The sequence below is a fragment of the Geotrypetes seraphini genome, chromosome 15 (assembly GCF_902459505.1).
Source record: "Geotrypetes seraphini chromosome 15, aGeoSer1.1, whole genome shotgun sequence".
NCBI classification, from domain to species: Eukaryota; Metazoa; Chordata; class Amphibia; order Gymnophiona; family Dermophiidae; genus Geotrypetes; species Geotrypetes seraphini.
Genome location: NC_047098.1, coordinates 3,898,727 through 3,912,211, shown reverse-complemented (window position 1 = coordinate 3,912,211; position 13,485 = coordinate 3,898,727). Strand labels below are relative to the sequence as shown.

At 41.9% G+C, this 13,485-nt stretch overlaps 1 protein-coding gene across 3 annotated transcripts in view; it reads right to left on the bottom strand.

The window, feature by feature from the left end:
- Positions 1-13,485, bottom strand: part of RAP1GAP (RAP1 GTPase activating protein) — a 196,077-nt gene that overhangs the window by 13,262 nt on the left and 169,330 nt on the right. For all 3 annotated transcript variants that reach the window (XM_033922754.1, XM_033922753.1, XM_033922755.1), the window contains exon 17: positions 12,153-12,323. In XM_033922754.1, coding sequence (XP_033778645.1) covers positions 12,153-12,323 — 171 coding nt within the window. The remainder of the gene's footprint in view (positions 1-12,152; positions 12,324-13,485) is intronic.

Below are 13,485 nucleotides of genomic sequence, written 5' to 3'. Positions count from 1 at the left end.
AAACCCTGAGTGATGCTGGTCTTTTCTTGGAGGTGTTTCTTATACTGAAATAGCTGTTCCTATTGGATGTACTCTAACCTACAAGTATACTCCCACAGCTCCTTACATATATTTTACAAAGGGCTCTGTGAAGATGCCCATTGGCATGTCCAATTGCACACTGAGAAGCAGTGTGCAAAATAGAACTTCACGTCTGTTATCTTACTCGGTCTGAAAATGCTGGAAGACATGTGAGAAAGGGCACTAAAATAATCTAATCTCTAATGTTTGATCAGACTATTTCCCTCTGCTTCCACAGTGTGTGTGGTTTCCCAGTGCCCATCTATACCAGGCTATTACTTTCTGAGGTCTCGCTTTAGAAACTATGAGGGGGCTTGCCAAAAGCAGGCATAAATATATGTCCATACATTTTCTTTGATAATTTTCAAAATGTGTCAATATCCTGCACAGATAAAAGCCAACTTGTATTATTTATTTATTTGAGCATTAAAAAACAAACCCAAATTTGACTTGTCTTCAGTTACAGAGTTAATGAGAGTGACAGGTTCTGACCTCATATCTTTGGTGGCGGGGATGCTCAAGCCCTGCCAGCCAAAGATTCACCACTGGAGCCTCACACTTGCTGTCTGAGAAGTAGAGAAGCAGGCAGGTTGCTCCAGCACTTCTGCGCATGCTCACGGCAAATATATGCACAGAAATGCCAGTAACAGTGGCTAGATCACTCTGTCAACTCTGACCACCACTGCGCTAGCTGGATTGTATATGAAAATATTTTAAAATGGAACGTTATTTTTAGCTTGATTACGCTTTTGTTGTATGCTATTGATTTATGGCACTTGACCTGGATTTTCAGGTTGAGAAGACAAGCTTTTCTTCAACAGAACTAGTGTTCAAGTGCTGACAAGTATCTCCTAAGCTTCATCTTTGGGTATTTCTGAGGCAATGAGCTGATCTTTTTCTCAACCAGGTTAAGGATAATTCAGAGATGATGCACAAGAATTTGGAGGCTCCTCCAGCCCTTTCATCCAGCGATAACCATCAATATTTTGCTATTTCATATGAATAGAACGGATGACGTTCTAGATAGCATCAGTTTACCCTCTACATATATTTCTTTTGGAAAGAAACTTTGTCCTTTCTTGTGCCCCCCCTGCCCTCCAGATCACAAAAAAAATAGAAAATTGCAACCTCCCCCCCAAGGACTTACCTCCATATAAAATTTGGTAGAGCTAGGCCCATCCATTCCAAAGCTATAAGGGGTAAGAGGTGGGGGAGGGGGAACACACACAAACCACATGTATTTCGTATGAAACTTTTGGGTGAGCTTCTTCTACCCGTTCCAGAGTATAAGGGGGACACGTAACACACACAAACACATAAAAAAAACACAAACTGCAGTACAGGCAGACATTCAGCATGACCTCAAATGCGCCTTTTTTCCATTGATCCCAAACTAACAAAGGTAATTCCTTTTGGTGCATTCAACGAGCCCAGGATGAGGACTGTGCTGCCCTCCATCAGTGGTTTTAACACAGGTCTTTACAGGCAATACTGATTGTTCCCAGTATAACTGAGTACAGTATAGACCAGTGGTCTCAAACTCAAATCCTTTGCAGGGCCACACTTGGAGGGCCTCAGAAAAATGACAATTTTGCATGAGATAAAACTCTATAGTTTATAAATCTTTCATTTTGGCTAAGTCTTAATAATAATATTGTCATTTATAGCTAAAGAGACATATGATCAAGAAACGGTTTTATTTTACTTTTGTGATTATGATAAACATGCAAAGGGCCTCAAAATAGTACCTGGCGGGCCGCATGTGGCCCCTGGGCCGCAAGTTTGAGACCAGTGGTTTATACATATTGAAAGATTACATTCTTTCCTGGATAATCTAGTTCTGTTAATATAAACAAGAGTAGGGTTACCAGACGTCAGGGGAAACCCAGACATATCCTCTTTTTAGAGGACTGTCCAGGGCCCAGATGGACTTTCCAAAACCTGGTCATATGACGTCACACACATCCACACATGCTCTAGGCCCTCCAGACACAGCCAGAGCTTGTTGGAGAAGAGAGAAGGTTTGTGGGGGCGGGGCTGGGAGGGAAATGGGCAGAGCTGAAGATAGAACAGGGTGGGACTGGAGGCAGTTCAGGGCATGGCCATGTGTCTGGGATTTTACGACCCAAAATTTAGTAACCTTACACAGGAGTCTGTACATTAGGTGATCAATCCATGCTCATAAACCACCAGTTGACTATAGCTCCCTTTTTAGTTTGTACCAAAGCAATTGGAGAAAAGAGGAGGGGCACAAGGAACTTTCCCGAAAATAACATACATTTCTATTCTGTTACTCATGAAAAAGAACAACTATTGAGTGTGCACACAAAATGGTCGTGTGATTGCAGCGCTCCTCTTACCTGGGCAACCGTTGAATAAATAAAGATTTCCTTTTAAACTGTTTTCGGCTGAAAACATCGGAGAGGACAGCGGGAGCATGGCGAGCACCCGACAGAGTAAGAGTGAAACCGGAGGGGCTGTGAAAAGGCAGAAGCAGGATCAAATTACCTCGAATAAGGTTCCGCTTCCTGCTGATGTATCAGAGGAGTTAAGCAAAGCTGAAGTTATGGGGGAACTGAGGCAAATCAAACAAATGCTGACAGAGACTGTGAGTAATATGGCAGAACTGAAGGAAGAAATCCTGAATATACACAGACAAATGGAAGTAGCTAATAAAAGAACAACAGAGTTAGAAGTTAAAATGGAGAGCTTAGAATGTGAAGGAAAAAGATGCAAAAATGACAGTTTGGAAATAATTCAATTGAAAAGTCAGCTGGAAGATTACGAAAACCGTGGAAGAAGAAAGAATATAAAACTTTTTGGAATACAGGAAAATTTGGAAGGGAAAAATGCAATACAGTTTTTAGAAAATTTAATTCCTAGATTATTGCAGTTGGATTTCAAACAGCCTTTGGAAATAGAACGGGCGCAAAGGATTCCAATAAAGAGTCTGGAAAATCAAGGGAGACCAAGACCATTAATATTCAAGATGTTAAGATACCAGCAAGCAATAGAAATTCTAAATGCTGCCAAAAAAGATAAAAACTTAAACTATAAAGGATCCAAAATATGGTTTTTACCAGACTTTGCTAAAAATACAGCAAATATTAGGAAGAAACTCCTTGATCTGAGATCTCAATTAAAGGAAAAAGGATATAAGTATGGGTTATATTACCCAGCAAAAATGAGGGTATCTTCTGGGGATAAATCTTTGTATTTTGTTGATCCGGAAAAACTAAATCAGAACCTATGTCATTTTAGCACAATGGGTGTTGAAATGAAGGGATAAATACTAAGACTGGATTGGTGGATATTGAACAAAAAATTAAATATAAAGAACTATGGGACTTTTGTTTGTTGGAAAAAGAAGAATATGCAACAAAGAACAGGAAATAAAAATGGACAAGTGAAAAAGAAAATAAAAGAATGTAAAGAAGAAAGTAGAAAGAAGGATAGACTGGAAAGACATTAAAGTGAAGTTATTAGACTGAACTTTTAGGAGACTGAAAGATGGATGGTTGGAGTAAAGAATGAACAAGAAGAATTAAAGGACTGGACAAATTAACACAAAAGGAAAAGTGAAGACTGAAAAGGAAAATAAATAGATGTGAAGAAGAAGAAAGCAGGACTGATAGACTAAAAGGATATTATAAAAAAAAAAAAATGAATGACAACAGAGTAAAAAGACCAGAAAATAATAAAAACTGAACACAGCAGATCAAAACACTTTGGTTCGCTTACAGAAGGAAAAACTGAGAGGGAGTTATAATCCACTGGTGAAGGAAGAGGAACTGAAAGATGCGACTGACACCCTTCTTCTGCAAGTGGTTTGCGAGCATGGATTGACCACCTAATGTACAGACTCCTGTGTATATGTAACAAAATATTCTTGGCTTCTTGCTAATCTCTAACAGCAGAAATTATAGAAGATTGCTATAAAGTATTCTGTATATTGGTAGTCAAAAATCAGGTAGGCCAAATCCAGAGACAGATGAATGAGGTGGCCCAGTGTGGAGCCACGGCCCTAGTGCCCAATGCATCAGCAGCAACTAGAGATCTTGGGGGGGGGGGGGGGGGGGGCAGGATCAGAGATTGGTTTGGTATTTGCAACCAAAATTGTTTTCTTCTGCTGTTGGAAACTTTTGTTGCAGTTGCTCGTAAGGTACGGGCTCCTATGCTTTCTGGAGGAAGAAGATTCGCTTGTGTATAACAAAAAGAGATGCAATCTGCTATCGAGAAGGAAACTGTTCACTCTTTTGCAATCCAAGTGGCATTCCCCAGGATAGAGACTGTGGCTCTAGCCACCTGTTCAGACTGACGCGCCTTAGCTGCAATCCAAAATATGAAGATTGGCTTCAGCTGATTGTGAGTGAGGCTTTGGAACTAAAATGGGTAGGATGATCTCTTGGTTAAGATGGAATGGAGTAAGCACTTTGGGGAGAAACTTGGGATGAGTACGAAATGACATTAATAGGCAATGATGAGTTAACTCTTAGGTACGGGAGAGCTGAAAGTGTAGGATGTTAATGCAGGTGCACATTATGCATGCTATTACAAGAGCTTTTTCTCAATTACGATCGAGTAAGATCTATGATGTCTATTGCTGATTTTCGGACTGTAGTACAAAGTATGGTTGTGACAAAATTGGACTTTTGTAACTCTATGTTATTGGGCATTGCGAAGGTTAAAATCAAAGTGCTGCAGCAAGAATGATTACAGGAAACATTTTCCAAAGAAGTTTGGAAAGAGTAATTGCTTTACAGAAAGGTAGTTATAATAATTTTATAAAGATCTGGGGGCCATTGGTTAAATATTATAATGAATAGTCATCGTTTTCCTCTGATGGTATTTCTTTCATATAGGTGGGAGGGGGGAGGATGGGGAAAAATTTGATTTAATAATGAGTTTATAATAAATATATGGAATGTTTAATGGTAACAAAATGGTGGATAGGGGGCGGGAAATTAATTAATTTATATATTTATGATATTATTGAAAGAATTTCAAGTGTTGTATGAATGTCTTTCATGTTGTTCTTTTGTACACTTGTTGTAAGTTTTAAAATGAATAAAGAATATAAAAAAAAAAAAAGAATGATTACAGGAATGGCTTGGAATGAGCATATCAGTCCAGTGCTGAAACGATTGCACTGGTTGCCGATTGAAATGAGGATTGAGTATAAAGTTTTGGCAATCGTGCACCAGGTGATCTACGGGGCGGCTCCCTGGTATCTTACTCAAGTGTTGAAACATTAGACTCCTCCCAGGTCTCTGAAATCTCAAACTGCAATGCGATCATCAATAGAAATTCTTGGAGAGACACATTATAAGAGTACGCAGAGGTCCACGTTTGTGGAATGCACTGCCAGGATACCTAAGATTATGTAGGGACAAGATGTCTTTTAAAAAACAACTAAAAACCTTGTTATTTGTCAAGGCTTTTCATTAGCTTGTTATTGCGAACGCTATTTTAGTTTTGCTAGCACATTTTTGTATGGAAAAGGTCTGATGATACTGTTTTTGCTATGTTTGTATGTATCAAAATTGTGTACGTTTTTATTGTTATCCACTTAGTTTTTAAGCGGAGAAGAAATTTTTAAAATAAATACTTTTGTAGGAAAAAAATCTGATATATGGTAGATAATGAACCAATGCTTGAATCTTGCTGATGTGACAGTAACTAGGAATAATGTTTTCCAGTGAGAAATTGGAGTGATGTTGATTTTAAGGTTCAAAAGTTTCAAGTTTATTTAAAATGTCTTATACAGCCCAATCAAGCCTTCTAGGCGGTGTACAAAAACTCCAAAACAAAAGGAGGTAACAGAAGTTGTGATAGAGCAAGATTGAGATTCTAAGTAGGAGAACTGGCCTCAAAGCCCTGGTCATGACACACAGAGATTCTACCAAAACTCCCCAGCCTACATAGCATCCAAACTACGCCTATACACCCCTAACTGCCCCCCCCCCCCCGGCTTCAAAGCAGAACAAAGACTCAGCATTCCTATAGGGAGATCCCTACGAATGAGTATGGCGTACAAAAGATCCTACAGGCATTTCCTACCTGAGCTATGGAACTGACTACCCACACAGATCAGGTCACTAGACTCACTAATGACCTTCCACAGAGCAGTAAAGACCTTCCTCTTCCGCCAATCGGACCATTAAAAACTGCCTCCTCAATATACTTCTCCTAGTACTCTTCGCTATGACCAGTCTGGTCTCTAGAATAAGCTCTGTTATTATCTACTATAACCTATTTGTTGCCGTGACTACCGGTAGCTTCTTTGATTGGGTAACAGGGAAGCTGGATGTTGGGGAGTCCCTAGACATCGTATACTTGGATTTCAGCAAAGCATTCGATAGCGTGCCACACCGCAGGTTGTTGAACAAGATGAGCTCTATAGGATTAGGAGACACATTGACAGCATGGGTTAGGGACTGGCTTGGAGGTAGGCTTCAGAGGGTGATGGTGAACGGCACCCCCTCCGAAAAGACGGAGGTGATCAGTGGAGTGCCGCAGGGCTCGGTCTTGGGCCCGATCCTATTCAACATCTTAATAAGGGACTTGGCTGAGGGACTTCAAGGTAAAATAGCGCTATTCGCCAATGAAGCCAAACTATGCAATGTAGTAGGCAGGAACACGTCAGACCAAAGCACAGGGCCAGCCGGAAACTCAATGCCTGACAGCATGGTGCACGACCTACTCCTACTGGAGCACTGGTCCAGGACCTGGCAACTCAGTTTCAATACCGGAAAATGTAAAGTCATGCACCTGGGCAGCCAAAATCCATGCAAGACGTACATCTTTAATGGTAAAATCCTACAAAGGACTGTAGTAGAACGTGACTTAGGGGTGATCATCAGTGAGGACATGAAGACTGCCAAGCAAGTGGAGAAAGCTTCATCTAAGGCTAGACAAATCATAGGTTGTATACGTAGAGGTTTTGTCAGCCGGAAGCCCGAAGTCATTATGCCATTGTACAGATCCATGGTGAGACCCCATCTGGAGTACTGTGTACAATTTTGGAGGCCGCATTACCGCAAAGATGTGCTGAGACTTGAGTCGGTCCAGCGTATGGCCACCCGGATGGTCTTGGGGCTCAAGGATCTCCCGTATGAGGAAAGGCTGAAAAAATTGCAGCTTTACTCACTCGAGGAACGCAGAGAGAGGGGGGACATGATCGAGACGTTCAAATATCTCACGGGCCGTATAGAGGTGGAGGAGGATATCTTCTTTTTCAAAGGCCCCACGGCAACAAGAGGGCATCCGTGGAAAATCAGGGGCGGGAAACTACACGGTGACATCAGGAAATACTTCTTCACCGAGAGGGTGGTTGATCACTGGAATAATCGTCCACTGCAGGTGGTCGAGGCCAGGAGCGTGCCTGATTTTAAGTCAAAATGGGATCGCCACGTGGGATCTCTTCACAGAGAAAGGTAGGGGAGGGTTATTGGGGTGGGCAGACTTGGTGGGCCGTGGCCCTTATCTGCCGTCTATTTCTATGTTTCTAGTCTGTTTTCAAACGATTATGAATGTCTACTTGTAACCCGTTCTGAGCTTCTGGGAGAACGGGATAGAAATCGAAATAAATAAATAAATAATTGCTGCAGAATAGAATGCTGAAAATGGAGAATTTGCAGCTGGTGAGCAATGATTTTTGAACAAAAGCATAGACCCCTGATAGACTTTGCGGCCCATGTAGTCAAGGAGGTGAAGATCCTTTTCTGGGGGGCACAGACAACGGGCCTTTTGACAACCTAGCCTTCTTGATAGCTGACTCCAATACCGTTGATTGGTGAGGAAGTTGATGAAGGTCATGACCAGGGACTTTTTGAACCTTATACTTCAGCTCTAAGCACTTAGAAGCTGTAGATACTGAAAGAGGTTTTTGCTAATTTGCTAACTAAATGTCTTGATGAACTTGATGTGCTGGAAGAGCCACAAGTTCCTTTAATGGGGTTTTACAGGATTGAAAAATAGCTTGAAAATCTTTGCTACCTGTTGGCATTGCTGCCTGACTGAGGCTAAGCAGGGAAGAAACCTTCTGTAAAAATGTTGGGTAAGAGTATTCTTTTGTAGGAATAGGTTGAATAGCTTGAAACAGTTGAGGAGGTAGGTCAGGATCTGAAAATGGGAGTACGTCCAGTACGTCCAGACTGGAGGAGAGAGAGGACCCTGAGCTGGAGATGAGCAAATAGGTGTACAGGGACCCCAGGTTACCTCAGGAGATGGTGCTATGGACCTGAAAGCAAAGGTTCCTCTGGGGCCATCTGCTAAATACCGGCTGCACATTGTTTGGCCTCCAGAAGTGGAGGGGCCTGAGGAGAAGACTAAAGTTAATGAGCACTATCTTGCATGAATCAAAGAAGTGTGAAAAAAAATTGTCACAGCCTGCAGGATGTTGTGGCTGAACAGCAGGTAGAAGGAACTGGTTCCTGTAGAAGAGGTTTAGGGGAGGCCCCCTGCTAAGATTTTGAGCTGTAGCTGCTGGGGGTTGAGGAATTAAAACAGGAGAGGACTGCGAGGCCGAGACGGAGCCCATGGGAACTTTTCACTGTTACCTCATCCTGAGAGACGGTTAGAGCTCTGTGTCAACAAAGACGCTGCTGGAGGTGAGGGAGGTAAACTGCATTCCAGCATCGGGAGCTTTTACTTTTTGTGTCTTGCCGATCGTGCTGTTTTTTTGACCTCCAACGGCATCGGCGGTGGTTGGCTTCACTCCCCTTGTGGTACTGAGACAGGGCCCTGGGGGGAGGGAGCAAGCAGCGGAGCTTGCGGCTGAACTGGCTTTGTTGAAGTGCTGGATGAGAGCAGCTGTCCATCGCAGCTCTAGAGAGAAGGGAAAAACTGCTTTGCGATCCTAGGGCCCAACTTCCTAATTGCCAGTGTTCTTCCTGAAGCGACTTCTTCCTTTGTCTTCAGGGGTTTTTGTTTGTTTGTTTTTTACAAAGAAATTTGCAGTTTGTTTCCTCTTTCTTTTTTTTAACTAAGGGAATAAGTTAATAGTTAAAACATCATGTCTGTTAATAATATTATTATTTTTTTCTGAGGAAGAAAGGGGAGAGCTGCGACCTGTCAGGAGTGGTCTAAGAAAAAACTGACAAATTGAGGGGAGGGGCTTTAGGTGCAAGGACTCCTGCACATGCCCAGTAAGCTCAAAGCTTACCTAGCTAGGGGAGAGCACCAGCACACAGGCTCGGTCAGTGGACGTCACCAACAAGTGTGCCTGCATATCCCATGCTTGTGTCCAGAGAAAAAGAAAAAACTTAGAACACACTCACGTGCACTTAGGAAAGAGACCTCAGGACCTGATTCGCTTAACAAATAATGATGAGCTTGAGCCTGTGACGAACATTAACCAGTGTGTCTGCATTGGAGAACTGCTGGTGTTGATTTTTCAAGCAATTCACCCAGGGATACCACAGTGTCTTTCACATCAGCCCCATTGATCCTTAAGATCGGGAAACATGATGCTAGTACTAGAGCTCTGGCTATTTCGGTGGCAAGGGTGAAGCTTTGGAATAATCTGGCTGGAAAATTGAGAATGAATAATAAGTTTCAGAATTTTAAAAACTTATTAAAAACATCTCTTTTTATAGAAGCAGCGACTGAAGGAATGAAGTGATTAATGGACATGTTACCTATATATTGTTTTGTTTTATTGTGTTTTAGATTGTTTTTATCTTATGATCATGTTTGGGGGTTTTTCCCTGTAATCCACTTATTATGTCCCTCTCAGTGTTTGGTTTATTCCAGGCCAGTAACACAGTGTCATACAAAGCAGAAAGTCACAAGAGTAAAGGAGGGGCAGAAAGAGAGAAATCCACCTCTTCTATGGTTCCTATGCCTATGGCACTGCCACGACGTCCATACCTAGGCGATTTCCCAGGGACAAGCAAAGACTGGCAAGCAGAAAGGTGAGAAGCAGGGCAAGCCAGGACGCAAGAGTAAGAAAGAGAATCAAACAGAACAACACAAGGAGAAAGGGAGGGAGAGAGAGAAAAGAGAAAAAAGAAAGAGTCATGCAAAATATAGGTTTCGTTTACTGAAGAAAATGACTAATTAACAGTATCATGGAGGGTCACAGTTTTTGCCCTGTGCTCTGCAGAGACACCAGAGAGTAACAGGAGTGAGTTTTTTTTATCCTTAATGGGAGAAAGTCCTTGTCAGGGAAGCCAGAGGACAGCTTGGACCACTTCAAAATCACATCATAGCTCATTGTACACAAATTTAATATATAATACAGTCCTTAGAAGCAAAATCTCTGCACTCTTCATTATCCTATCTACAAATCAGTGCAGATAGGCATCGCCCTCAAGTGGTGACATTTAAATATAGCACTCCTGGTCAAACCATATGTTTTCAAATGAATCCTAAGTGAACCGAAGCTAATACAACCTTTCCATCAAGGCCTTAACTGTGATCCTGGAGCGGTGCAGCCCTATCAAGGTGTAAGTTTGTGTGCCTGTGGTGATCGGAACTGGTACAAATGCCATGTTGATCCTGCTCCCACCACTCTACCCCATTCTTTCACCTAGAAATGCCTAGGCTATGTTCTCTGAGCCAGGGACAGAACCTAGAGTTGGATATCAATTACAGGAAACGGTTGTAGGGTAATGATCTCTTTGTTGAAGCATATCTGCTTAATGTACAAGGAGCCTGACACAGCCACATTGCAGATGATACTGGCATCACTGTGGAGGAGTGGCCTAGTGGTTAGGACTGACCCTGGGCAAGCCACTAAAACTCCATTGCCCCAGTCAGATTGTGAGCCTGCCAGGACAGACAGGGAGAAATACTTGAGTAGCTGAATGTAAACTACTCAAAAATAAACCATAAACATTAATATCCAAATTTCCAATGATCATAGAAAAAAAGAAGAAATGCACTTCTCACAGTCAATTGTGGAATGTGTATCATCCCTTCAAAGACAAGAGGGGACAACTCATAGAGTTATATCCCACTCTCTCCAGCACTGACTTACGGCAGCTCATCTTACAGACATCTTTGAAGGGGTGATACACAGTCCATAACTGACTCTGAGAAGTGTTTATTAAAAACTTGATAGATCTCTCACCATCACCTGTGAGCATTAGAAAGGTATTAATATAGAAACAAATCTTTTCCAGAGAAAGGAAGGGGCATGAATTGAGGCTGCAAGGTGACAGACTTAGGAGTAATGTTAGGAACTTCTCTTTGACAGAGAGGGTGGTTGATGCCTAGAATGTCCTCCCGAGGGAGGTGGTGGAGATGAAAACGGTGACGGAATTCAAAAAAGCATGGGACCTCCTAATTAGTAGATGAATGGTATAAAACAAACTAAGGCTGGTACTGGGCAATCCTGCAGGATCTGTGTCCCATCCCATATATGGTGGTTTGGTTTAGGATGAGCTTTGATAGAAGCTCCAGTGAGACAGGACGGCTAGGATAGGCTGGAGTGGGCTTCGATGGCATCTCCGGCACTGGGAACCTAAAGACAGTACTGGGAAGACTTCTATGGTCGATTGCCCAGAAATTTTAAAGAAAAGACATAAAGAAAAGACATGAAGATATAATATGGGACTACTAGGCAGACTGGATGGACCATGCTGTCATTTACTGTGGATATTAATGTTTACCCCCGATGCAGGCATCAGTGAAACGCAGCTGGGTCAAGTGAATGCACTCCAAAAAGAATGGAACTTGCCTCGAATTACAGAAAAGTGTCAGCTAAATCCAAATCCCTTCCTTTCCCTGTATAATTATGTGAAGACATTGGGAATCCCAAGCTGGAAAGGAGCAACTTCTAAACCAATAAAATGTCTCTACTAGTGTGAATCAATCCTCTCCACTGCTGTGAGTCCCAGCACTCTACCTTCTTTGTTAGATAGGAGGCCTAGAGACAAAAACAAAGTCCTAGTCATTAGGATCTCCTTCCACTGTTAGGGTGCCATTACTTGGATTTCTGGCTCAGCTTCACAGATCACTCATTCTTTATAAAGGATGTGAGTAAAATAACTCTTTTAATGGTTAAGAGTATCATCCCCTCCCCGTTAATGTATCTTTGCAACTTCCAAGATTGCATCTTGCAGAGATAAGAGAAGAACACTCACAATGCCAGGGATTTTTGGAGACAGGAGAGGAGCACTCGCTAGGCCAGGGATCTTTGGCATCTCAGCATTGCCGTGGCCAAAGCTGCCACTGTGGCTTGTGGATACAGTGTTCTGTTTCTTGCTGCTTAGGCCCATGGCATCCATAGATTGACTTCGACTGCGAATTACACGCTGTAAGGAGCAGAGAAGAAAAACCAGAACTTTAGATCCAAAGTCCAACCGAAATTGCCAGAAATGAGAAGGAACCAGGGGAAGGCTTCCCATCCCAACCAAATTATTTTAGTACAGGGTGGATTAAAAAACAATGATTAAAATAAATGGGGGGGGGGGGTTAATCCAATTTTTAAAATTGGATTTTTTTAAATAAAACGCTTTCTGAAGAAAAATCTAAGATAGTTGATAGTTTTCTATTTAAGATACATTACAGTCCAAAAGTTATTCATCATGAGATGAGGATTAGTTTTTAATTATGGACCATGAGGCTGTATACAGTAAAACCTTGGTTTGTGAGTATAATTCGTTCCAGAAGCATGCTTGTAATCCAAAGCACTCGTATATCAAAGCGAATTTCCCCATAGGAAATCATGGAAACTCGACGATTCGTTCACAACCCAAAAACTTCAATGCAAAATATTATACGTACTTGTATTGCAAGACCTCGCTCGTTTAGAGCAGTCACTACACTCCTGCAGCGTCAGAGAGAGAAGAACCATTGGCTCAGTTGTGATGATGTGACGCGTGTATAGTTTCAAGTTTATTAGGATTTTTATATACCGCCTATCAAGGTTATCTAAGCGGTTTTACAATCAGGTACTCAAGCATTTTCCCTCTCTGTCCCAGTGGGCTCACAATCTAGCTAATGTACCTGGGGCTATGGAGGATTAAGTGACTTGCCCAGGGTCACAAGGAGTAGCGCGGAGTTTGAACCCACAACCCCAGGGTGCTGAGGCTGTAGATCCAACCACTGCGCCACACACTCCTGTATGTACTCATATCGCAAGACTTTGCGCGTTTAGAACAGTCACTCAACTCCCGCAGTGTCAGAGAGAGAAGAACCATCAGCTCAGTTGTGATGATGTGACACGTGTATACTGTATGTACTCGTATATACAGTATAAGACCTTGCTTGTATATCAAGTTAAAATTTAATCAAATACTTTGCTTATCTTGCAAAACACTTGCAAACCAATGTTTTACTGTATTTATGCAATGTTTAAATTTTTTGGTAAATGAATTCCATTAATCTATTCATGTCATCATGGGCATGATAGAAAGCAATCTTTCTGACTAGTGATTTAAATCAAATCCACCCTGTTTTAGTAACGCTTTATAT